This window comes from Cylas formicarius, unplaced genomic scaffold (genome assembly GCF_029955315.1).
Source record: "Cylas formicarius isolate icCylForm1 unplaced genomic scaffold, icCylForm1.1 PGA_scaffold_10__41_contigs__length_53128322, whole genome shotgun sequence".
Lineage (NCBI taxonomy): Eukaryota > Metazoa > Arthropoda > Insecta > Coleoptera > Brentidae > Cylas > Cylas formicarius.
In genome coordinates this window covers 9005210-9032759 of record NW_026844214.1, presented here as the reverse complement: position 1 = coordinate 9032759, position 27550 = coordinate 9005210, and the positions used below count along the sequence as shown (strand labels likewise).

Here is a 27550-nt window from a genome sequence, read left to right as displayed (position 1 = left end):
TTCCTTGCCACAGCTATAAGTTAAGAACGACCAGTTCGGATTCTCTGCCATTAGTTTTTTTTTACTTCGATCTCTGCGACTATTTGTTAATAGACTGTAACTCTTAGTCTGACCTCTATTTCATCGTCGAGCGCCTGCACACGAAAGTGTGGTGTTGAATAAATTTAAGTATCCAAGTGATTTGCCTACTTTTATTTCAAAAAAACACTACAAAGTATTGGCTGACTATTGTATATGCCAGGAATTGCTCTTTTACAATGCATCATATTCCACAATCATTTTTTGATAGGTGTTTTATCTTTGGAATCACAAAAGTTTGAATTTGTTTTTTCAATCAAAATCGCTACCATTGTAATAGAAATTTGGATAAGGCTGGAAATAACGCGCGTAAAGTAAACTCTTTGTTTATGGTTCGATTCTTAATAACTCTTCTCCATATTTGACATAAAAAATTAGTCCCTGTTGACAATAACGTTAGGTTGATGTATAAATAAACATAAGGTGCGTTTTTGATAGATCTATCACACAATTTTTTTTTTATCAATCAATCAATCAAACCATACACACAAGATACAAGATATACAGCCTTAGGCAGGGAGCAAAAATTGGTATAGTTGGGTTGTACGTATTCAAAAGAATAAAAAATTATCAAAATCGAACCATAAACAAAGATTTTACGAGGGTGTACAGTTCTTTAGTGAGACACACTATATATACAAAAATAAAATCCAAATTTAATACAAAATACTATTTATTATCACAAAAATGTATATAGATAAAGTAAATTTTTATGTACAGAATCTAGATTATAGCTTTTTAAAAGCCAATATGCAGGATTGCACTAAACAAAAAAATCAGTCTCAATATAAACAATAATATTTTAAATAAAATAAAAAAACAAAAACTTATTCTATTATAAGGAGAGATTGTTTGTTTTGTTCGAGAAAAGATAAAAATTGCACTGAAACCACTAAATGAATTATTTATATAACAAAAATAAATGATAAAATTTCTAATTTGATGCCGTCCAAAAATTTGTGTTTGTTTTGTTTATGAAAGGAGAATACAAATAATGTATTTGTAAAAAAAAAACTGCCTCTAAAGAGAGAATCATCTTACATTCATGGAATGCATTACTTCTGATTCAACTGTTTAGCAACAGGTAAATTAGAAGTATTTGGTTTTGGTATAGTTCGTACTGGCCCAAGAGAAAGCATTTGGGTTGAACCTAAAGCTTCTATGTTCCCGGGATTTCTTGTACTAATAATAGGCAAGGCAAAGGAGCCAGAACCAGATGATGGCAGGGGGATATAATTGTGAATACCCATTTGTGACAGTTTTTGTATCATACCCGGCTGAAATTAAAAAAAAACATAATTTACCCATTTATAAAAATTCGATTAATGTAATACAATTTAGTATACTGGCGATTAAATCAAAAATTATAAGTATACATGCATAAAATAAAAACTGACACCGATAGCGCTTAAATATCGATGTAAATACCGACATTTTTTTTTAATTTACCATTTATCATTTACTACCTATATTTTGTCTTATTGATTTTGCTAAAGAAAAAACATTACATTCAAGTGATTTCTGCCAAGATTTAATATTTTGTTTGACCACCTCTACAAGCAATCTAGTACTTAATCAACGCGAAATTAAATTAATTAAAAATACAGCTCTGCAAAATTTCGAATAAAACTATTTCAGGCAAAATTTTTGGTTACATATCGCAAAATGTGTACCAACTTACTTATTTTAAAAAATTCTAAACTTGTAGCTAAATAAAGTAAAGTAAATAATAAGTAACTTTGTTGAAAATGGTCCATTCCACGAGTTTAATTAGCAATTTCGGTTATGGAAAAAAATTACAATTAAAATGAAATTGAACAAACCCTCGACATTTGTTTTTTCAATTTGGAAATCCCATCCCATTTTTTAAATAATTTTATTAAGTTAATTTATTTATAATTTCAGAAATATTAATTATCAATTAATTTTAATTAAACAGACAAGTTCTATTATCTACAGTTTAAACTTCTTAATAATTAAAATATTGAAACTGCTGTTTTGGATTATTTTTTTAGTTATCCAGATAAGCGGCTCTGAATTCACGGTGGATTGCAGGTTAGGCGTTTATGGTGAATGAGAAGTTTAGTGTTAGTGTCAAATGCATAACAAAACAAAGCTAAATAGAAACTAAATGCAAAAATACATATGTGTGTGCCTGTATTAAGCACGCAATTTACCTGCTTCAGATTGATTAGAGGAATACCTAATTCACACATGCCTCCCGTCGTCTTATGATAAGTCTGTCTGTGTTTACTTAAGCCTGTGGAGTTGGGATATTGGGCCGGACATAGGTCACAGCGATATGGGAGACCCGGTCTACTAATTTTTTGAGGAGATCCAGCCTGTTTGGCAGGAGTTGTATCATCAGTCAGATCTACTGTTGGTAAATTGTCAGTGGCCGGCTAAAATTAACGAGAAATAAATAAAATGGATGCCTGGTTATTTTATAAATAACTTACTTTTGGCGAAGTGTTAGCCTTCGGTGCAGCTACAATGCTAACTGCTCCATTCAAGCTCAAAGCGGTCGGCAAACTGGGTGCCTTTTGGGGCGATTCCTTTTCTTTGGGTTTGGCCGTTGCGGTGACTGTGATCCCGCGTGTTGCCAAAATATTTGCAACAGCTTTTGCGTCTGATTTCTGTGGAGATGCTGCAGGTTTGGGTGGTGGATTACGAACGGAAAGTGTTATGGAATCTGATAGATGCATTATGCTACTTTCCGTTGTTGCACCCTGGAGAAACGTAAAATCACATAAACAATGTTACACACTAAGATTAGTTTTTGATGGATAAAAAAATAAGACGATTTTAGCCGAAAATTTGGTAACTTTTCTACCTGCACACTTTCAATTTGAGGCAATCCACCGTCAGTGTTTTTTGGTTGCATGCAAATAACTTGACAGTCGTCATCGTCTTTGTCGGATGGAGTTAATATGTCGAGTCTCTTTTTTTTGGCTTGAAGTGTCTGCATTTGTTCCGGGGTTCTTTTCAAAGGAGATGTTTGCTGGCCAGGTCTCACGCCATTTTGGTTGTTACTAGGTCCAGCCATCCTAGGCCTCATAGCACCTCTTACTTGTGCCACACCTGTAAGAAATAAATTAAATTGGCTTGGCACCAGTGGCCCAGAGTATTTGAAATTAGAATAAATGTATATACAGATTATTATTATATTGCTATTCGTTTGCGATCTTGGTTAATTATGTAAATAAATAGCAAAAACATAAAAAATATAACAATAACAAGTGACAAACAAAAATTAAAGCTAGTCATGGTAAATAAAACTAAAAACAAACCATATTCACAATAACGATGATGATGATTTTCCGTATTCATACACAGTGTATCCAAAAACCATAGGAGATACAGGGTGGGTTAGATTAGAAAAGTTTTAAAGTACTTTATGGGAAACTTAAATCTGACCGCAAAATGATTCTAGCGTGAATCGTTTCTGAGAAATTCAAGAAAATATATCATTTGTTTTCGAAACACAGCATAAATTTTAAATTTCTTATGGTCGCCAAATTGAATATTTTCATTATTAGATAAAGCGTAAAAAACAATTTAAATGATGTCTCACAGCGTCACAAAAGCAAAATTTGTTCCCTCACAATAGGCACTCGGAACAACAAACATTTTTATTATTATTGTTATTAACCATATAGCTGTTAGTGGCCCTATTACGGTAAAAATTAATGGGTCCGCAGAATCGGTATTGATATTTACGAAAAGGTAATAAATTTCCGCTACCATCCACCCACCACCTGCACTTTGTGTCATTTTCTTTCTAAACAGCATTTTCCATACACTTAACTTTATTAAACAAAACATTTTGAAGAAATACTGCCGCAAAAATGCTGCATCCAAACTTATTGACAATCTGTCAGCGGCCACATTGGTTGTTGAAAGCGGCAAGGTCGGTAAAAAACGCGATTTTGAATCTTGCGCATGCGCATATAGAACGGACCTTTTCACCTGGACCTGTTTTACGTAGTTCCTTCATACGTTCCTGTATTATCGGCATGCTATGCAAACATATGCCTTTATGGCGGTTTATTGACAGTTTAACTCATAACACAGAAGTTAATTAAGTACGTAGCCTTTAAATGTATTTAAAAATGGTAACATTTTTTTGTTAAGTGTTTTAGTGCTAATTTTATAACTGATACCGGTATAAATGTAACCCAAATAAAAATAAATTAACCATAAAACCAAACTATCTTGTGTGTATAGCAGAATTGCCCACCACTTTAAAATAATCCAAATAACCATAACCGCAATAATTGATATTATGTAAAACAAAGAAAAAGGAGAAAAAACTATAAAAAATAAAAATGCACCCACAAAGACGACAACGCGGAGCTTTATAAAAGTAGAGTCCTTCCCAATAATGAAGAGCCCAGTGACGTCAGATGCGCAGAAGACGAATTTGAAACGGGAATCAGCTGTCGTTCGAAAATGCGCCGCCATTGGCGTGGATCGAATCGTTCCGGTTGTTTACATTTTGTGGCTGTGTTTTGTGTTTTGTTCGTTCATTTTTATAGACTATTATTTTCGTTTTGGTTGCACTGTTTTTGTTAAGGTAAGACATTTTAATGAAATAATATTATTTGCGTCAAACCGGTACAACTTTAATAAATTTAATAAGTTAGGTAATTTACATGGCGACCATAATTGCTAATTTTAAAATAAAAGAACTGTCAATAATTTGTGAGCCCATTAAATCAAATTAATTGAAATAAATGCAGCGCCACTGTTTCACCGACACGATGAAAAACGCAATAACGCGAGGAGATAGGGCGCTCTTATTTCGCGCATCAAACAACACGTCACTGGGCTCTTCTGTATTGAGACACACTTCTAGTCTTCTCTAGCACACTTTGCTGTGAGGTGTTGTCATTCACGACACGGCGAGTGCAAAATACTTAGTTCGGTATAGGGCACAAATCTAGCACGAATCGCCTTTCCCTTCGCGAAAGCTCGTTCGTCTAAATGTAAATTCCGATGGAAAGCGTGGCGCGTTGTCACTTCCAAAATTGGAAAGGATGACGTGATGTGGAAAAAATAAAATAGTACCCTTTAAGCCCCCCACAGACTTCGGTTTATTTTGTGCGGGTCTAAGCAGAAATTTTAATCGACAACTCAACACGACGGGTTGTGGAACGGTGAAAAAGCAACCAACATTGAGACCAACTCTTTATCCGTACTGTTTTGAATGAGAACGTAATGAGTCGCTTGTTCTGATATCTTTTTCTAATATGTCATAAGCAATTTGGTAGTTGCATTCAGCTAAACGAATAGTTTTTAACAAAGAAAGAGTTAAGAACAGCAACAACTGAGATTTCTCTATGTAGTTTAGATCAGCATTGTAAAGACCATGCCACTGTGGCCAATTCTTAAAATTGTCGACAATTTCGGCTGTAGAAATGATCTAGAAATCATTGGAGGAGCTGGAATAGGTGTCACGTAATTTTCGGAGGTAGATGTTGATTGAAAGAGGTCCTATCAGATGTTTTTGAGGATCCTCCTTCGACTGAATTGCAACTTGATGTATTTCGTAAAACTGATATTAAGAAACATTTTGATTGTAAATCGTTATTCTAATTTTGTTAATTTTGGAAAAAAATATGTTTTATTGAAACAAATACGGTATTCGAAAACTAACGATAAAACTGGGTAAGGTTTAAAAAAAACACACACACAGGCTTTCTTTGGTCGAAAAGCTTCGCGGAGTACCCGTCGCGATAGGTATAAAAAAATATCACGGGCATTTTGACGCGTTTAATTCCGATGAAAATAAACGAAAACAATCTTTCGCCAATAGTTGCTCCACAGACCTTATTATTATTATTATTACATTACTTATAAATGCAAAATGCACCCAATAATTTTAATTTACTATTATGACGCTTCTAATCGAAAGGTATTATATATTATTGGAGAAAAAAAAAACAAAACAAAAACGTGTTGTGGAAGAACACATTTTTGTTACAGGTGACAATTATTGACGATTATTCCAGCTTTTGTGTAGTATTTTTAATGGAAAAGAAAAATGAAGTATTAGAGAAATTTAAAGAGTTTGTTGGCTGAATCCAAATTTGGAACAAAAATTTCTAAATTACATTGCGACAGTGGGGGTGATTCTATCGATTTTAAAAGTTATTGTAGGAAAAAGGGTATAATATTAAAATAAATAAGAACTAAAAGTTCAGATTTTCACGAATTTATATATTATGACATGACAATTGTTTCGACAACACAGTGTCTTTATCAAATGTCGGTGTTGTCGAAACAATTGTCCTGTCATAATATACAAATTCGTGAAAATCTGAACTTTTAGTTCTTATTTATTTTGATAAATGTATTTTCATCAAGTAAAAGCCACCTCAGTTCAAGGTATAATATTAGACTACACAGTACTGTACACCCCACAGCAGAAAGAAAAAACAGAAGTCTAGTAGAAAGAAATAATAGAACAATCATGGGCACCAAAGAAATATATAGGAAAAGCAATATTGACAGTCAATTACATAATCATATATCGTATAATAAGATATAGGTAACTTTAGAATTTAGAGATAAATTTGATTCTAAGGCAGAAAGATATATATATATATATATATATATATATATATATATATATATATATATATATATATATATATATATATATATATATATATATATATATATATATTATGGTAGGCTATGCTCCTACAAGGTATATGCTTTGTAGTTTTGATCAGGAAAAAATTATTATTGCACGGGATGTCAAATTTAATAAAAATATCTAAATATATAATAAATAAATAAATATAGGAATAATGTATTAAAACGTTTTGAAATGTAAAATTGTAATTGTAAAATTTCAGACATACTGATGTCATTACATATAGAAATCTAAGCAATACAACAAATAAGCCATTTCGAGAATTCGTAGGTTGTTTAATGTATTTGAAGCTAGGCAGTAGACCCGACATTTGTTTTGCAGTTAATTTTTTCAGCCGATTTCAAGATAAAGGTACACATGAATTGTGGTGCTACATGAAAAGAGTTCTTAGATATCTAAAAGGTTCAATTAATTTAGGTTTTGAATATCGTAGAAATAATGGTTTTTCTTTGCGTTGTTATGTTGATGCCGATTGGGTTAATGACACAATAGATCGGAAATTCGTTGCTGTTACAGTTGTATGCGTTATATATTCAAAAAGTTAAGTTTCAATCGTAACAGACAAAACTGACATTCGAGACGCACATGTGCATAATATTTGATTTTACGTGAGAAATTAATAACCTTTTAATATTAATGTTAATGCAGTGGTTTCCAACCTATAGGGCGCGGACCCCTATGCGGACGCCAGACTGGTGGAAGGAGGGTATGCAGTTGGTTCCAAAATATCATTTTGTTTTTGTATTTTGTAAGGTTTGTTTTTATTACATTTAAAATTATTATTTCTTACAATAAATAATTATTTTTTATGTATATATGATTTTGATTAAATAAATTAGTATTTATGAATTAGATTGCTAAAAAAATTAACGGGGAGCAAAATTTTGGGGAGTGCAGGTACAAAAAGGATGGAAACCACTGTGTTAATGGTTTAGTGGAATTGCTTGTTCCTCTGGCTTCACTAAAGAACCATTTATCTTTTTAGTCTAAACTTTAAATCAGTATTAATGTGACTGGACACTTGCGTGAATCCATCATCATAAAAGAATTCTTCGACTTGAAATAAACTCCTGGACGAAATTAATGCAACAACATAAATTTGACACATTTTTTATGCTTTTTTTTCTTCAGAAGTTATGATTGATTTGAATGATTTTTTTTTGCGTTGTAGGTTGGTTCCTTGACAAGTCTTCGCTACTAATTATAGAAAGTTTATTTTCGATTTATACCCGGTGTAATAAAAATGTTGTATTTTTACGAAAATTCATATCACCCTGTGAAGTATACTAGCAACCGAAACATATAGCAGTTGACATGGTAGCTCCATCTTTCGCCAACATTTTCTTTTTTAGTTTACTGCATTATCTCTGTTTTTAAAAGAGATATGCCATTTTATAGAGTACCATGTTTTTACAGATTTTATGATTCAATACATTGTTGCATTGTTAAATGTTTGAAAGAATTATTTCTTATCTGTATAATTTCTTTCTGCTCGCTTTGATAAATTACATGTTATATTAAATTACATATTAAAATTACATGTGAGTTTATTAACGACATTTGTTTTGGAAACGAGTGAAACTGTGAAAAAAAAAAGAATGGATAATATAATGTTAACAGTGTGTACATATACCTGTACTATGCCTTGGCATACTGGAAATTAAATTTTTAATTGTATCTTGGGGAATATTTTTCCATTCTGCAATTACTGCATTTACCAATTGATTTTGGTTAACCCGGGATTGGGACTTTCAACCTTTCTTTTTATAGATGCTCTATGGGATTTAAATGTGGACTGTGAGGTGTCCATTCCATCAATTGAATAGTTACAGAGTTCATGTAATTTATAACTTGTTTAGCCAATTGGGAACGAGCATTATCAAACATAAATAAACCATTCGGTCCCAGCAAAGGAACAAACGGCATTACATATTCAATTACAATAATTTCTAGACATTAATCGGAGTTCATTCATCGTACACGTATAGGGACTAACTCTGCGTGTCCATTAAAACATATCCCTACCAAAAACATTACAGAGCCTCCACCAAACGGGATTTTTGAAAAATGAAGCTACCTCCTAATGTCAACTGCTATATGTTGCTAGTATAATCCACGGGGTGATACGAATTTTCGCAAAAACAAAATTTTTAGCATTGTCAACAAAAACTATGACATTGTCAAGGAACCAACCTACAATGCAAAAAAAATAATTCATATCTATGATGTTACTTAATTTTGTGGAGGAGTTTGTTTTTTGCCGTGAACAATAAAGTGTATTGTTGTTATCAGATATCGAAAAATAATTGTAATTATTGAGAATACCTGGTCCTCGTGGTCTAATCATGGGTGCTCTTTGTCGCTGAAGTGGTTGTGGCCGTGGGGGACCTCTTGGTCCGTTCATAGGCATCCGTTGCCCGGGCCCTTGAGGACCTCTAGGAGGATTTGCTCTAGGAGGCATGGGTTGCCGGTAGGGTTGCGGAGCTTGCTGCATCTGATTAACTTGTTGATTCTGAGATGAGGGCACCTGAAAACCAGATAGTTTACATTTTAAATATGCCTAAAAACACTTTTCTACCCCCTACTCTACTACTAAATTATGCACTGATTTTGCAGTTTCAAGCGGTAGATTTAAAATGCAGATGGTATTTTGACTTTGCTTAGTTCTGATGGTCACGTGAAACGTTACTTAGTAGAATACGTATAGTCTGAAACAGTTTACTTTTTCAGACACCCACAAGTTTAGAGTAGGGAGTATAAAATATACTATCTGAGCCTCTGTTATTTAATATGTAACTTGAAAATTACAGTTTTGGTTACATTTCTCTTTTTAAATCAGATGGGGATGATGCCAGGACATTAGTTTCAGTGACCTAATAGTCAGTAAATTGCCAAAAGTGCTCTCCAGTTACAAGAGGTTTGCAATTTGTCATTTCTGCTTGCTTATTAGAAGGCTTTAGGCTTACCATTTGATTCGGGGGTTGACTCATAGGCGGCTGTTGTCCCACATGAGGAGGTGGTGGTTGCAACTGCCCCATTTGAGGTGGAGGAGGAACCATGTGTTGAGACGGATACCCAGGTGCTGGTGGATAGTACATGGGATTTGGTGGTCTACAATTTAAGAACGAAATCAGTGCTGTGCTGGAATTGTTGATTCAAATATTTTAATTTTTGTAAAGTTGTGTGTTCCGGATAATGAAATTGAAAGTTTTGGTTATGTCTCCTTGACGGCCTATGCAAAAATTAAAATTTATGAGATGAAAAAATATGACACCATCAAATGTAGAAATTTTATATTAACAATGTTGACTGTTTGAAAACCTACTATGAAAGTAAGAGATATAAATACTAAGATAAGACTTACTGATAAGGTTGGTATGGTTGATGCATAGGGGGTTGTCCTGGGTGTGGTGGATAATGTGGCGGATACATGGGCGGTGGTTGATAAGATGGTTGCGGCGGGCCTGACGGAAATTGTTGAATGTTAATCAGGACATTCTGTTGATGTAATCCATTATTATTATTAGGTTGTAGTCGAGACACTTGTTGAGCAAGAGCTTGCATTGGTAAACCAGTAAGAGAATCCAGCGAAGAAGTTGAGGATGTACTAACCGCATTATTTGGATTATATAATTGCTACAATAATCAATACTATCAATGGTAAAATAATTAAGCCATTAATTTTGAAACTTACCATTGCTCCGCGATTTCTTTCATCAAACCTATCCAATGATATAAACTCATTTTCGCTGGTAGAAAAACCAAGGTCTTTGGCTCGATCGTTATTACTAAATAAGGACAAAAGGTTGTGGTCATCACTATCTGGCAATTTTAGCGGATCCTCTAAGGAGGGTGTGGTCCACATTGGTGTGTTGCTGTTACCTATAAACCGCTTAATATAATTATAGTTCACCCTAACCCTTATAATCTCACACACTAGATTTTTTAATTAATGATTACCATGGATCACAAATGACTTGAGATGTGAAAAATTCTGAGCCTGCGACTTGGTACTAGGCTCTAGTCGTTGCATAAATACACACCAAGTTTTTACAAACATAAAAACAAGGTTATAGGACCAACATTTAAAGAATAATTTGACTAGTTACTATATATTAAATTAATTTTGCTAACCCGATTTCATTACGTACCAATGTGAATTTTCAGTTGGCAAGAAACTAGTACAAAACCTAGCACCGCAAGAAGTTCAATTTGATGCAACCATATAGTTACTAGAGATATAGAGGCCCTGCCTATGCAGATAATACATGAACTTACTAAGCAACTACGATTTTTTTTTTCAGAATATCCAATCCCAAAATGTGCAAAGATCTTTAAAAACAATTACGTAAAGTGCTGGTTATTGGGCGAAATGTACAAGTATGCGCGGATAATCATTACCTAGTAGTTATATTATCTAATAGCTATATGAGAGCAAGGCATGAGAACGGTCTTGGAAGTTTTGTAGTCATGACGATAAATTGCATCATGATAATCGGGCTTAAAAAGTAACGTGGACCAAATATTTCGCAATTGAACAACCTTTCAAATTGTATCCAAAATCATCAATTTCTTCTTCTATGTTAAGGCTACTACTACTTACCTACACTGGGATCGCCGCTTGGGTTGTCATCTGTAATTTCCGTTATCGTGCATCTCTGAGGTTCTGGATCTTTAAATAACCCAGTTGTTTTAATTTTTATTTTTGGATATTCTGGAGATGGTTCTGGAGGCGGCGTGGGCTCAGCCCCCGGGATGTTATTATAATCTTGAGTGGCATTTTCGCCAGGACCAATAGCGTCTACCTGCGTGTACAGAAAGTATTTTTTTGGTTATATTTCCGACTATTGGAACTGCATCATCAACTGCAATAACAGATGCTTCAAATTTTTGAATGTTGTTTACGTTAATAGGTTATTGACATTTTGAACAAATGTATTGATATACTCAATGGGTTTTACCAAGTGATTTACATTAATCTGACCATTAAATAATGTATTATAATCCATAATTATTTTTCCAAAAAAAAACCTTGCCGACAGGCAAGTAAAAATATTGTTGATGTTGATCACTTATCAAATGGTCAATTGGTTGTTTATTAGTCTCTGATAATTTTTAAAGCGGTTAATGTTAATTTTTTTGGGGCCGTCGGAGCATGCGCATTATTTATAACCAACGAACAAACTGGTTGCTGTTCGCCCACCCATAGTTAGAAACGACAGTTTTTTCATTTTTTAAATTATTTTTAATTAAATTACGCCTGCCCATCAGGCAAATAACCCATTTTTTTCATTAAATTGAATTCTCCAAACTGCCGTTCTTGTTTCTTGGCACAATCCGCTTTATTTATTTGAATTTTACAAACTTTCAATACAGAAAAAAAAAATACAATTCCGAAATAGGTAATTTTTGAGATATCAAGACTTAACTTGTTTTAGTAAGAAACTGCAAAAGAAAGATTATTTTCTCATTTTACAAATTAATCAGTATCATAATCTGCGATTTTTATCAGTTTCAGTATGATTATGAAAAAAAAATTGAAAAAAGTTGTGTTTTCACAAAAGCGTACCCCCGCCGTGGTGCTGCCTGTCTCGCTTTTTTCTTCTGTACTATGACCCGTCTCTTTCGGAGACGGTTGCCCTTCTAGCGGAGAGTGTGTACCCGGCGCAACTGGTGATTCTGCGTCACTATCCCCTTCCAAGAAATCACCCCCCACGTCTGTGAAGTTTGGCGAGAAACTAACGTTGGCACGCTCTTCCTCGCCTTCGTTTGCTTCGTCTTCCTCCGCGTCAGCGCTTTCTAGTGCTCGATCTAATAGAGCGTCGTCAATGCCCTCAAATGGATCGTTTGGTTCTTGATCCTCGTTTTGATCGTGATCAGTGTTGTAGTTTTCTGTAAGTGTTGAAATTACCTCGATTTTTATAAAGTACAATTTTGAATCTACATTGCCACAGAGAAAAAATCTCGAATCACCTCATCACAGCTGCGGCTATGCCTAGTGAAATGAAATGGGAAGAATCAATTTTATGTTTGGACACAGTATTCTAGCGACTATGGTTAAAGCAGAATAAATATGGATCTGACTTCATGCATCATCTAGTTTGTTTATTTCTAAACCAAAATTGACCTGAATTACTCAAGTTTTAAAAATCTGAGTTATATTGTAGTTTATCTTAACAACTAAGGTTTTTGTTTGGTTAATGACATACCTTAAAAAACATTTTCATTCTTAAAACTGGTAGTCACAAAACCTCTTGTAGAAAACTTGTTAAGCAGTGCCCAAATAAACTCATCACGTTAACAAAAACTTTGAAGAGATGCCAAAAAATCAGTGGTGCCAAAAGATTATATTTAATGAAACCAACTAAATTGGCAACAGTTACAAACTAATATTTGAACTTTAAAAACAATTCTAAAAACTTTGCTATTGTGCAAACAGTAAGCGTACTATATACCTTTAACACTTCTATTATTTATTAACGAGAATATTAGATCACTGCTTGTTGTAAACCACACCGGATATTAACTAAATGACAAGTGTCAGTCTCCGCTCGCGAGCAAAACATTGCCGACCTCTCCGCTTTTATAAACTTTTTAGGAACACTCGCTGTGTGTGACTTTATTTATGAAAATGTTCAACCAAGAAATGCAAAACAAAAAAAATTGTTAGATTGAAAAAGTTAAAAAATAAAGCTATATGAGAGCTATATATTAGAGAACAAAATCAGATTGGAAGAAAACTAAAACATTTATTTAAAGATACAACTTTTAAATAATATTTTTGTAAAAAACAAAATTAAATATTTTTTTTATTTTACATTTAGCATTACTAACCTCCTTCGTCCGGTTCGTGGGCAGAGTATTCGTTCTCGTCTGGGTCTCCTAAACCCTCGACGTCACCGGGAAGGTACTGATCCTCGACCTCTCTGTCCTCCAGATTGGAGAATGATTTAAATCCGGAATCGGAAGTCACAGATGATGAAGGCGAACTTACGATTTCGAAACTATTGCCGCTTCGATTCTGAAAATTAAGTTTATTGTAACAGCTGGTAATCCAGAACAAACCCTGCATTGTGAACGAAATGAAAGAAATGAAAAGAAAATTTACGAAAAACTTAAGCGGAATAAGTGATCTATCAAAAATGTTTTGTAGAATGCCTCTTCTTGCCTAGTTTAATATCCACCCACCATCTTTAACCGATTACAAGAAATGTTAATATCCATTATTTAATTTAATTAAAAGGAGAGACAACAACTCATTCATAAAATGGGTTGAATCCGGTAGCCAATATCAATAAATGTTTATGAATGGTTTGGTTCCCATGCTTGTAGTCATAAAATAATTTTTCTATTTATTCCATACACTAAGTAGCGCAAACCCATTTTAAATAATTCTTTAATTAATATTTAGAAGCAAAACACTTCCCAAATCATAAAAATTACAGCAATTAAATTCGGCGGCCAAATTCGAAATGTTAACAATCTCAAAGCTTCCTATGATAGGTCAAAATTTTTACCCATGGTAATACGCGTGCTTAGATGATCGTGTGTGAGCTCGGACTTGTCGGGTCCCTTGGATACAAATGTTATCGAAAACCCGAAAATTTTCACATTGTTGATGGAAATATACAATGTCAACCAGTAATTATTACATTCTGTATCATTTTCTATCATCTATTTTCATATAGCTATTAGATAATGCAGTGGCCTAACTAAACTAACTAAATGATTCGTCTCACACAATAAATAACATGCGCTTTGCGCCATATTATTTCTCAAGAACGATCTCCACAGACCTAACTTGCATATTTTAAGAAAATCTTGCCGTAAAAATGCTACATCTATTTAGGCACTAGACACTTAGAGGCGCCGCCTATGCTGATAGCTTTTGAAGTGATCACGAAAAAAAAGTTAAGACGCATTTTCTCTAAATTTGCCCAAATCTCGTTAAATGTTGTGAGAAAACAAGTTAAATTTGTGATTGCGCAAATTGTAGGTGCGCAGAAAATCATTCCCTTCTCCAAGAAAATATCATTGCCGCATCAATTTTTAGCGTCATTAGACTATTATATTATCTAACTCTTATTGGTTGGTTTGAAATGACAGATGTTATTGGTTGATAACGAAATTTGTAATCACTACCGATGTGCATTTTCAATGGCTCCTCTCAACATTTTCTTTCATCGTCACTTTAAATGCTCCCAGACCACATACATATATTAATATTGATTAATGAACTGTAAAACTTGGTGATCTTAGCCGTATGTCATAGGCGTAGTATTGTACCAGTGTGTAGTGTAGTGTAGTATTGTGGCAGGTAGACGGTTTAAAATTAAAATTGTAGTTACTTTCCGATAGTTGTTGGCAAAATTCGTTCTTGAAAATGGCTGGAAGAATAATAAACTAATACCAATTACTTTTGTATGGCAAATAGATTTTTAAATAAAAATATTTATCCATTTTCATATTACTCTCACTTCTGTATAAGTATTTATTTACTTAATCTTGGAAAAATTGGTAACTCAATTATCTGCCCATACCTATTTTTTACCGTCTTTGAAATGGAAATTATTTTTTAAAGAAATATGTTCAATTCAACAGAAAGTTTTTGTATAAACACCAAATTCAGATAACTTACCTTTAGTGTGATCTTTAGTGGAGGATTTTGAGAGGTTTGAACCCTTTGCAGTCTAACAACTGGCTGCTTGATGTGATGGTAAAGGTGGTTATGCAAATAATGCTCGCTGGTGAAAACGAGATCACATTCGAGACATTGCAAGATGTCGTTGCTTGCTACATCTGCAAAGTAGATTTTATTTTTCTAGCTATCGCAAGACATGTAGGGGCATATTTTCGATAAAGATTATTATTTTAAAACTACTTTTTTTATTCAGAACTGGGCAGAAGCAACATAAAATTAACACTACGAAATCTTAAAGAACATTGGTGCTAACAGAATTGTCAAAGGTCATCTATTAAATTTAGATTTTAAATAATAAATTAAAAATAAAATTTAAAATAATACTTGGTATACAAATTAAAAAAAAAATATATCTGAATGCTAATAATAATATTTTAACATTGCATGTGTACCCTCCCTCCATCACATTCTAGTCTAACAATCATATAATAAAAATATACGTTTTAAGCTTTATTAAAGAAATAACAAATTCAATGTCGTTTTGGAAGTACATAATTAGAAAAGAAGATACATCCTAAACAAAAATTTAGACAGTTTTATGTCTGGTACATTGGTCTTGACATTACAGAGATTTAAAAAAACAAAGACGGTTCGTAAAAACCGTGAAATAGTTGTGAAAAACGTGTGAGTGCCTACTTTAGGGAAGGATGCCTTAAAGAAAATTGTTTAGATTGTTAGTGTTAAAATAAAAATAAACAGATTATATCGTGCATTTTTCAGTTTTAAATATAAGTAAATAATATTGTTTAGTTTAAAAAGAAGGTGATTATAGTAAGATTTCCACATCCGACGTAATTTACATTTTACGTTATTTAGGTGTTATTTTAAATAAACTCATGTAACACAAACCGCCATACTACACAGAGTGGACCAACCAAGTAAAGTGATGTAACAAAACAATTTTTTTATGTGGTTGTTATACATTTTTGAAATGAGAAACTAGTTACTATAGTTAGACTGGACTCTATAGTTAGGCATATATAGACAATTAATATAGAAGAAAAATGTAACTTTTATAACCGCAAATGTAGGGTAAGGTGCAAAACCAATAGTCGGCTAGTTTCATTATATATATGTTCATATAGGGTGGCGAATTTTTCAAATTCCAACAGCAGTTCAGTTCGCCAGGTTTTATAAAAAATGTTTGGATATACCTACCACCCTACGAGGAGTAGGCCTCCGCCCATCTTGGTGGACCCACCCTGTATATAGTCACTACAGCGAAAGACCTAAATCAAGACCACAGTTCCACTTTAGAAGGCTTTTCACCAAGGTACAGGGTTTTTGGAAAAATAGCGTCAAAGTTTTACAATTTTGCAAATTGTAAAGGAGTTTACATCAAGTTTCCTTTTTATTATTTCCAATTATTACTAATGTGATGTTTCCAATAAATTTAACTAATATTCATTTCGAAACAATCGTTCATGTATTTTTATTATGTATGTATTTTATATTTCTATAATAATTTATTATTGGGACAACAAAAATGAGAACATTTACAGAGTGGTTCATTTATATGTCACTACTTTTTTGTTTACAAACATAAAATACATAAAATTTTGTGAATAAGATGTTTTTATATATAAGTGCACATACTAATAAAAACAATAGCAAAAGAAAATAAACATGCATACAAAATACATACCAGTTAAAAAAGGCGACGTCGTAGCAACAACCGATGCGGATTTCATGGTTCGCCTAAAAAATAAAAACAGGAAATCGAATTGGTAAAAAAAACAAAATTACTAACCAAGATGTCAGAAAAGGATGTCATTTCAAACGCAAACGATTTCAAAATATTCGTAATATAGAACTTGTCAAACAATAATCCTAAGAAAAACTTTAATCAGCCACAAACAAACGGATAACTCGATAGGGATTTTAAAAACCAACAGCCTACATCACAAACTCAAATCAGCGTTGCGCAATAATAATTAACTCACGAGCATTGTTCACCGCCGGCTTCAAGAAACTGCCGCACAAATCACAAATTCCAGTACGTGAGTGACGTCACAACGCGGCGAATTAATTAAAATTTCGCCAATTCAAAAACACGGAAATGACTCTAACTGATATCCGCAATAACAAATCTACGTATCGCATACTACGATTTCACTCGCTACGGTCTCTCAATGCCTTGAAAATACTGTGCATTTGCCAGAGCAAGCCTAGCGACATGGCACGGCTTACCAGGGATGGTGAGGGGCAGGAGGGAGCTCCGAATGGTTGCCGGTTTGTGAGCGCAAGCGAACCATCTGAAACCATCGGTCTTTGTTTGTAAAACCGGCTGCGATAGGACGGTTTCTCGCATAGCAACTGCGGGACGAGGAGCGGGGGCACGGGTCAAGCTATCTCTCTCAAATAGTGGAGGGGGACGGGAGGAGGTTAGTTATTTTAGTGATATTGCTGCTAATTTAAGTGAGTCTCCTGTCTCACTCTACGTACGACTTGAATAATAAATTGAGGACAGAAATAACTCAGCGGCCTTGAATTTTTTATTCCATAGAACTGTTTTTATTGCTTTTGAGATAACTTGACTCACGTATTTATCCGTTTTAAAGATAAAAAATATCATTTTTTTGCGTTGCAGGTTTCTATTGATTTAACTCAAATGGAAATATATTTGAACTCATTTTTTATATCTGTGAGCGTTATTACTTATCAAATATCACTTAAATAGTATCTCATTAAAATCGATTTAATACACTCAGATGATTAGCAGTAATAACTATCAACGGTTATATACAGCTGTTAAATTAATGGTAAAGTGGGACGGCTAAATGCGGCTATTTCACTCTTCCGCACTCAAGGCTGATGCGGGTTATCCAACTTTCAACTGCGGAAAGCAGTATTGAGCGTTTGCAGTGTATACGCTGATGTCAGCATAAAATTTCAAGTTGAGAACACGACTTTACTGCAGCAGCAATGTGAGGTATGAGGCGATGCGACGTATCGTTTTGTTCCGGTCGCACATTCACATCGCTCAGTGTCTCTATCCTTTTCTTTTGGGTTGTGCCGAATAATAATGAGTACAATGGAATTTATGATAGGTTTCCTGTTTTTCTGTCGATTACTAGATAGGAATAGGTAGCTACTTTTGAAAATATCTTTGAATATCGGAATTTTAGTGGCGGTTGTACTGAATTTAGTGTGTCAGAGAATATCGTTGATATTATTATTATTATTATTGTATGTTCTTTAAAAAACACATCGTACAGGTTATAGTAAATTCGTGCTATTAAGTCGGTAATAATTATTGTAATGACTCAACATGGCCTCCTATGTGGTTGCATTTTTGTGGTTATAATATACAAGGTGGAATTAATAATGTGTATTGATTTGTTTTGGACTGCTTTCGGTTATTTCCGAGCAATTAAAACCTAATCGTTTATCTCGAGGTCTATTTTCATGAATTAGTTTATAACCGTTTGTAAATCGTTTTTTTTTGTGTGTACATAATTTGATTCCCTATGTTAACCCCATGTTGCTGGGAGTGTTTTTCGGATATCAAGGTACAGCGTGAGTCAAACTAAGGACGGGAACACATTTGGAGCTCGATTTATCCTAAACAACGTTTTATATTTTTTTTATAATGCCAATTACATATTAGAAAAAAGCTTAAAATGATTTTTTCAAAGGGTAACTTTTCAACACATTAAGGCTTATGGAAATATTTTATAGTTTCAAATTGACAAATGACAAATACGTATAAATTAATTTATCGCGTTGTATATTACCTAATAACTTTTAAAATTGCTTAAAACTTAGCTTTTTATCGCGTTATCAAACAATATAGTTCGTTTTTCTTGCTAAAAAAAATCGCCAGATATAGATATCAGCAACAAATTTGAATTCAAATTAAAGTCTAGGAGAAACACAAATACTAATGTAATAGATGTAAATAAAGTACACAAACAAACAACTACAAGATACAAAACAATTAACCTAAAGTAGATGTTCGAATTTTCGACAGTTTTGCCCCAAACACAAGACCGATTAGTGGATGTCCAGTGACCACTACTACCACTAGAGAATTTTTTCTGAAAGAAAAACCGAAAATTGTCAAGGCGAGAGATCTTGTCTGCTATCTTTCCATGTTAAAAAATTCAATATTTAAAAAATTTGTTAGGTACAATTCTTGCATCATGACGTGGAGAGCCGTCTTACAAAATATTTGACAAATTCGATGTGAGGGCAAATTGTCCCCTTAGGTTAAATACAATGTGTGCTTATTCAAATAAGTAAGATTTTTTATCTGTGGCTCGCATCATAAAAAAAAAGAAAATAAAAAAGTTATATGCCACTGAAGGGGATGCGTTCCTACATTTATTAGAAATGCGTGATTATTCAGGCCAACTCAGGTCTTTATAGGCCTTTGTTTAACTGCTTGAAAATAACATTTTTTAAAACAAAGTCTTTCCAGGATACAGGGTGTCAAAGTTTTAAGATTTTTTGTGTTTTTAAGTTACCTCTTATAATTTTGAAAATAATGATTTGAATGCACCTACTATAACTGAAAAATTTAAAAGTTCAAATACCATACTTTTTGGGATTGAACTTTTTTGCTCACCGTTCCTGGTCTCTAGTAAACTGTTATTTATATTCTTTCTTTATATACTTTTTGGCCATTTTATTTTGTTTTATAAACTGCACAGATTTCGTTTAGACAAAAGGCAAAAAAAGACAGTCTCCATTTTCTCATTGAGCGGTTAGATGATTGAACAGTTCGAGAAGACGACTGGTCGACATTTATCTGCTTTCACCGTGGATGTTAAAATCCTACCGCCGTCATGCAGCTCGATCCTCTGTAATAGACATTTGTGTAAAATGAATGTTGCCGACGTAGAATACAACTTTTAGGAGAACTTTTTGTGAAGCGATTGATATCGAGCTTGAAGTACAGGGAAGAGAGGGAGAATTTTATGTTTTGTTAAAATATAATATAATGATAGTATATATAGTATCGTATACTATTCTTATAATAATATTTTATATATATATATATATATATATATATATATATATATATATATATATATATATATATATATATATATATATATATATATATATATATATATATATATATATATATATATATATATATATATATATATATATATATATATATATATATATATATATATATATATATATATATATATATATATATATATATATATATATATATATATATATGTATATATATATATATGATGACACTATATTCCGGGATATCATCCGTTCGCTCGTTGAACTCCGACTGGAATCCTGCATCCGACTGGAATCCTGCAAATCCTGCATCCGATATAATCCTCTTCAAGGAATACCAGAATACAACACAAAAAAATTGATCGGTCAATTCCACAACCCTACGCATGCGCATTTTGAACTTATCTTCCTCGATTTTTTCATAGTTGCTTCATAAGTTCCTGTACTATCGGCATAGGCAAAGCCTCTATATTTTTAGTAGTTATGTGATCTAACCGAATGGGTTACTGGAAGGGGAGCCCTAGGCGCTAGCTAGCTATAACTTTACGTAGAATACATTTTTTGTTGGGTTTGTAAGGAATGAAAGAATTAAATTTTTAGCAGTTGGCTAAAACATTGTAGAGCTGTTGGTAGCACCGAATGATATATGATATCGACACATCCCTGAGGCACTTTTTGCGAAGAATAGAATAACTATAACAAATTTATTTTCTTTTGTTTTTTGGTTAAAACATAAAGTTGTTTTTTTAAATTAAACAATTAAGTTAAAATTAATTAAATTATCAATATCATGGAGGTTGAAAAATTATTAAGTTACAATTTTCAAAATAAAATGTTGTCAGAATTGTCTGAGACATTTCTGTATTACTATTCGTCTAGTAGGAGTGAATATCATAGTGTGAGAAAATTACTGCCAAAGCTTGTTAAATAACTGTACATATTTTGTCGTGCATTCACACTTAGTACTCTTTAAAAATAAATAATTAAGTTAAATTCAATATTATTTTTAATTTAACAAAGTAAAATTAATAAATACTTAGATAAAAAAAGACAGAGAAACAAACAACAAAAGTTTGCTAACCATGAATACACAAAAGAAGAAGTTAATTGTAGTAATCAAAACCAGCAAATATACATTGGAAGGATTAATATTTAAGCTTTAATTCTTGGAACTTTCTGGCCGAAACAGTATGAGCCTAAGGCTGGAAAGTTTGAAGAGCCCTGCACTAGAGGAATGAGATAAATAGTTTGTGATTGAATAATATAATAATAATACAATATACATAAGATGTTCGAGGAAAATAGAAAAAACCCATTTTAAGAACCTACAAAGAATTTTAATATCAATAGTGCATTTGAATTTAATACATCTTTAAAACCTTTCTATATCTGTAACGGTTTTAGTGTTCATGGAAAAAAGTTATGCTAATCCCAATATTTTTTTAAAATATTTTAATGATGATTGAAGACTTTAGCCAAGAAGGGTTTTATTTGAATTAGTTGTAAGTTATTTTCGTTTCGTTTTTGTGGAATTACATAGATCTTTATCTACTTCCAAGCAATTGCGTTTTCTAATCTCTTCCAACAAGTGTCGGCCGTGTCTATTTCTTAAATCCTAAACTTTATTCAATTGCTCTTAGTTAAATGGAAAGAGTATTACCTTAAATGAACGAACGATTTATTTGACATCTGTTTGTTCATCTTGCTATTCAGTCAGCTTATAGAAGTTGGGGTTCTTATTATTTGATTGATTGTTGAAAATTATATAAATGATATCGATCTATTATATTTTCAGCATGAGGCGATGCCTTCTTCGAAAAATTAGCGTCAACTTTAATATTATAAATGAGACACCCTGTATATTATTGGTTTTTCCGTTCCGGCATCAATTTCTGGTTACTTTTGTATAATGTATAATATCTGTCTTTAGCAGTTTTCGAGACATTTATTTTCAAGATTTTTTATTCAAACATTAACTTAAGATGTGGTATTATACTGGTGGAGAAAAAAAATCTCATTTTGTTATATTTTATCAACTATTCTGGAAAACAGTTAAAAAACCTCTTCAAATGATGTATCATATCTCTATACCAAGGACTCCGAAATAAAAGCAAGTTTCTGTAAAAATTGGTAGAACGTACAGAAAGTTCAATAAAATATGTCTAGGTTTCGAATCAATGAGCGATTACAGAAATGCGGGACAAGATCAACACTTAAGTTATGCGTCCATCCAAAGGAAAAGTTCAAAATAATTAGTTTCTCGACGACCGCTAAAGAGAGGTTTTATCTATTACACAAAAACTAACAGCAATTGATGACAGAACGGAAAATACAATAATATACGGGGTATCCATTTAGGCTACTTTTTAGAAGAAGCGGCAACGTCGTATCGCTAATAATATATAGATCATCGCCGACTATGCAAACGACCCAATTTTTAAAATGGTCCTACATCTCGTTCACAATAAACGCCCAACCTGCCATACACAGCACAGTGAATCACCCTATAAAGAATTCTCAACTATGCTGACCATAAAGGAAAAATAATGTTAAGGGGCATTCAACATGCGTACTAGAAGTTGGATACTAAAGACTAATAAAATATCTTTTGGGAACTCTGTGAGCATAAACTCAATAAACAATTTTGTTGCTAAAAATCATATTTATCGTCTCTGTAGAAAAGACTTTACCAATACAAGGTGTTTCCAAAAACATGCGTCAACGCTCAGTTGGACATCATGCCATTATATAAACATATGGCCGGGAATGCTTAGTTTGTTTTAAAAACATAAATAAGAACTAAAAGTTCAGATTTGCACGAAATTATATATTATGACATGACAATTGTTTCGACAACACCGTGTCTTAATCACATTTGATAAAGACACGGTGTTGTCGAAACAATTGTCATGGCAAAATATATAATTTTGTGAAAATCTGAACTTTCAGTTCTTATTTATTTTGATAAATGGATTTTCATCAAGTAAAAGCCACCTCAGTTCAATAGTTTGCTTTAGTTGATAAAACGTAGTTTCATGAACATTATTTTATGAACCCTTTGACAATAAATCCGCACTTTAATTGCAGGCATGTAGTCTAAGCATCTGCGCACAAGTTGTTATTTTATTAAATTTTGAACACCCTGTAAAGTTCAAACCAAGCATTTTCGAGCTCTCCCGTATGTATTTGAAACACCTTGTTACTCACTGCCATTCGAATGGTAATGGAAAAGTAAATTTTCTGGTAAATTTAAAAATATGGCATTATATTCAATCCCGTTATAGACTTTTTAAGTTGTTATTAGATTACATGAAATTTTTAGACACCCTGTATAATTGATTGAACGTTCGAGATCACTGATTCATTGCCATAATTCGCTGTAAATTGTTCTTGCTAATTATTTCAAACAAATTTCAAATTATTTGAGAAATTTTAAAATAATATTAAACTTAAATCAGTTCGGTATGACTTTGTCACTTGCCTCTTTAATATGAAACTAAGCAGACCATTATTAGACCCTACATTTTCCAAAACTTTTCGAAAGCCACAAGTATTTTTCCACATATTCGCATATCATATACACAAAAATGTAGCCGTTCAAATAAGAGCTTAATCATAAAAACTCTCAGAATTAGACTTTTCAATGATTTTATGCCAAATATATCAAAAAATATTTAGTGTAACTAAAGACAACGCTGGAGACTATACCAGTCATCAAATCCCCCAATGCCTAACGAAAAATAAGAAGAAATTTATAAAACAACATTTTTTAAATCTCAAATTGCTGCTGTACAATTTTGTGTCTTCCTGCTAATGCCCAAATGTACTACTTTTACACCCGGACATACTATCTGACATGAATTAAAAACTATGCCTAGGATAGAATAAAATACCCTTATAATCTAATAGATTTAATCAGTATGTAAATAATAAACATTGTAATTAAAATCAAAACCTTAAAACTAATTTTATAAAAGAATCGCTCCAAATATTCAGTTTAGAATTTAGTTACAGTGAAAACTGGGTTCGTATTTCTTGTAAAATAATCGAAACTAATTTGCTTTTTAATATCGTATTAGAGATTGATCATTTTATCATGTTAAATCAAGGATAAAATCATATTAAATAAGTATTACATCCTTATACCCTTTTAGAAATAGATAAGTACCGTACTAAATTTTTGGAAATGGACTTTACCTAGGTAGGTACCTATCAAATGTAATCATTTTAATGGCGGTAATAATAACTAGCAGCTAAATAAATGTTATTATCGTTTGTGTAGATTTTTATCAATATTAACGTATATATAATGTTAACGACGTAACTATTCATTGTTATCTATAAATAAGTGCAAAACTCTAATAAATATTAGAGTACAAATTATTAGTAAGAGAATAATGACGTCATCGCTTCCTGGACGATAAAGATTGTAAGTACATGAAATACAGAGAAAAAAAACATGTCTGAGAGACAGAACCTTTTTGTGCATAGGAAGCGATGACGTCACTGTACTCGTTGCTAATAATAATTCTACAGATGACGAAATGAAACTCTCTAGTAGACAAACGGAATGTGACTTACCCCGTCCAATATTTTTAAACAGCATGTGAATTCGTAATTTGGACCCAATCACATTTTAAACGAAGTCTTTCTCATTACATTATCATGCATGACAAATATTTACATATACACCTAATATTGTTTGCACTGTGTAAGAGAACGGCGCAACCAAAACAATATCAAAACTTATTTCCGTGTTTAATTCTGTTGGCGTCAGCCTGTGCTAGGCAGAATAATTGTCTATTCTATTTTAACGATGGGAAAGTCCAATCGTTGTAATAACATTACTGAGCCGCTTAAAAAAAGTTGTTCCAAATACAACTATTAGCACGGAACTTATTATCATAAAGTATTACACTAATAATATTTTTCCTAAAAGGAATTCCAGGTAAAATTTGCTAGCGTTTTACTACCTGATAAATAATGGAAAAGCCCAAAATAATACTACCTTTTATACTTAAAATTCTATTTCAATTAGGGTAAGGGATAGGGTGGGTAATTTCCGCCGTCTCTTTCCTCTTACCACCGCCCTATCACCGAAGTTGTGTGGGGGTTAAATCAGTTCTCTACCCCTCCCTTTGTTTCCCCCGAAGCTATTCAGAATGCCTCAATTTCAAAGAAACTGGGTTCGCTTTGAGCCCTAGTGATTCGTTTCGATTGTTCATGATTGCTCATGTTAGGATCTTGATTTTAATTAATTAATCAGAAGAGTAAATATTTGTTTTATAATTTATATTTTGTATTTTACAATATACTGTTTTGTGAACCATTTTACCACTACACTGGTAGTGCGACAATTAAAACACACTCTAGTGAGCAGTTTCGTAACCACTTTACAAAAATTAAAAGCTATATAAGTTGATGCTTAATCAAGGCGATAAAGCTTTCATATATCAGTGCTAACGTTTTTAATTACACCTGCATCGAAGCACTGCGTTTGAAACCTAAAGAATTTAGTTTAATAGTACACACCGACACTGCAGATTGCTTGGTCAAAATGTTAAGTCAAAATTCAGTAAGTGTCCAAATGTAAAACTTTCAATTCTACAATTAACTTCATTTTCGGAATTGGCTTTTTTCATTTATATTCATATTTGTAGATGTAAATTGCTACGATTTAATAAAAACATTTAATTAATTAAGTCATTGATATACACAATCTAATGGTCTAATATAGAAAACTATCCATCATCTTGATAATTCGAGTTTTACCGAATGGCATGTTTGACATCGGTTGGTGTAAATTGGGTAGGTAATGGTGAAAATTAGGGAAAACTTTGAATGCCCCTTGAATATCCAACAGACAGCGGATTATACGGTTTTCTGTTCTGTCTCGCCTTAATGTTAAAAAAAAAAGGTTCGACAAAAACACGAGTTTTTATTTAGGGGGGAGTATCTTTGACAGAAAAAATTAATCAATACATCGAGTGAAAATCTTTTTGTTAAATAGCTACAACTCTAATTTATGAGAGTTGCTTCATCTTTCATAGAATAACGGACAAAACAAAGATGACCTGCATTTTGTAATACTCACGATCCTGCACTTAAGAGATGAATCGCAATTATTTTCGAAAAGGGATTTTAAATAAATGGCCTCCGAATGGTGTAACAAAATGGAATCGATAAGAGAAGAACGCGCAGAAGGGAACATAATCAGCTGTGAGAAAAGAGTAATGCAAGCTCATTTCAGGTCCGAGAGAGAGTGGAGTTTCACAAGTACACTCGGGGTCTCGGCATGTTCGATATCACGGCATACTAGAGGTCGTTTGAAGGTTATGATGTTGGAACTACGGCGCAGAGCAGACCGTCTTCCCCCGCCTCACCTCCCCGCTGAAACCATTTCGATAGCATGGGTTCATGCCAGGCCAAGGCGAGTTGGGTGCGGTTCGATATTTTTACAAAACAAGCTGGCTCTCTATCTCTCTTTGCACTATAGCTAGATTTGTGAAACGAGTCTGGGGCGTGTCATTTTTATCGCAGCTCTTTTATATACTTCGTGGCAAAACTGTTTTATTTTGACGTTTTTGACTTGTAACTATTTAATTACAAATTGAAATTACTTTCAGTTCACTTGTTCCATTCACTTGAGTGCGCTGTTTACCTGTTAATATTATTTTCAGAATAAATTAATTATAGGCGCTTTTTGGTAAGCGTTAGATCACGATAATATTTTATTTGCCGCGGAAGCCTGTTATTTTACCGAATTATGAATCGATCAAGTAAATCATGTAGATATCGCAAGCGTAGTTTGGTTGCTTATTTATCTACAGATGTTATACGAACTATCCAAAACTTGGTATTTTTTAAAATCTTCCTGTATATTACAGCTAGTGTGGTGACATATAAGTATGCAACGGATGGGATTTTTTTTATTATTTGCTCGAACAAAATAAAATTATTATTGGTGTATGTTCGACAACCATTTTATGTGCACTTAGAATGGTTCTAAGTCAAACTGTATACACGGTAGGTCATAAAAATTGCCCACCCAAACCCCCTAACTCCCTAAAATTCAGCAAAATGATTTTAGGAAAACTTGTTTAGAATTAAAAGTT

At 32.9% G+C, this 27550-nt stretch overlaps 1 protein-coding gene across 4 annotated transcripts; it reads right to left on the bottom strand.

The window, feature by feature from the left end:
- Positions 1-800: 800 nt before the first annotated feature.
- LOC132698075 (bromodomain-containing protein 4-like) lies at positions 801-25245 on the bottom strand. 4 transcript variants are annotated; one of them, XM_060663952.1, is made up of 14 exons: positions 25017-25245; positions 17089-17141; positions 15381-15541; positions 13577-13763; positions 12312-12634; positions 11346-11547; positions 10437-10624; positions 10107-10378; positions 9709-9853; positions 9068-9269; positions 2912-3159; positions 2538-2807; positions 2256-2480; positions 801-1355 (listed from the first exon to the last, which is right to left on the bottom strand). In XM_060663952.1, the coding sequence occupies exons 2-14, from the start codon at positions 17132-17134 to the stop codon at positions 1134-1136; spliced, it is 2691 nt and encodes an 896-aa protein (XP_060519935.1). In that variant the 5' UTR covers positions 17135-17141; positions 25017-25245; the 3' UTR covers positions 801-1133. The 4 variants fall into 4 exon arrangements, with proteins under 4 accessions (XP_060519935.1, XP_060519914.1, XP_060519921.1 ...); XM_060663931.1 differs by lacking the exon at positions 25017-25245 and adding an exon at positions 17634-17744; XM_060663938.1 differs by lacking the exon at positions 25017-25245 and adding an exon at positions 17387-17609.
- Positions 25246-27550: the final 2305 nt, after the last annotated feature.

What these genes read in the sequence shown, in the direction of transcription:
- LOC132698075 (XM_060663931.1), bottom strand. Translation starts at nt 17,698, where the DNA reads ATGGTTCGCTTGCGCTCACAAACCGGCAACCATTCGGAGCTCCCTCCT. An exon ending in CCTGCCCCTCACCATCCCTG is followed by an intron (nt 17,142 to 17,633) that starts GTAAGCCGTGCC and finishes TTTATTTTTTAG; the next exon opens with GCGAACCATGAAATCCGCAT. An exon ending in GATTAGACCACGAGGACCAG is followed by an intron (nt 3,160 to 9,067) that starts GTATTCTCAATA and finishes TATTTCTTACAG; the next exon opens with GTGTGGCACAAGTAAGAGGT.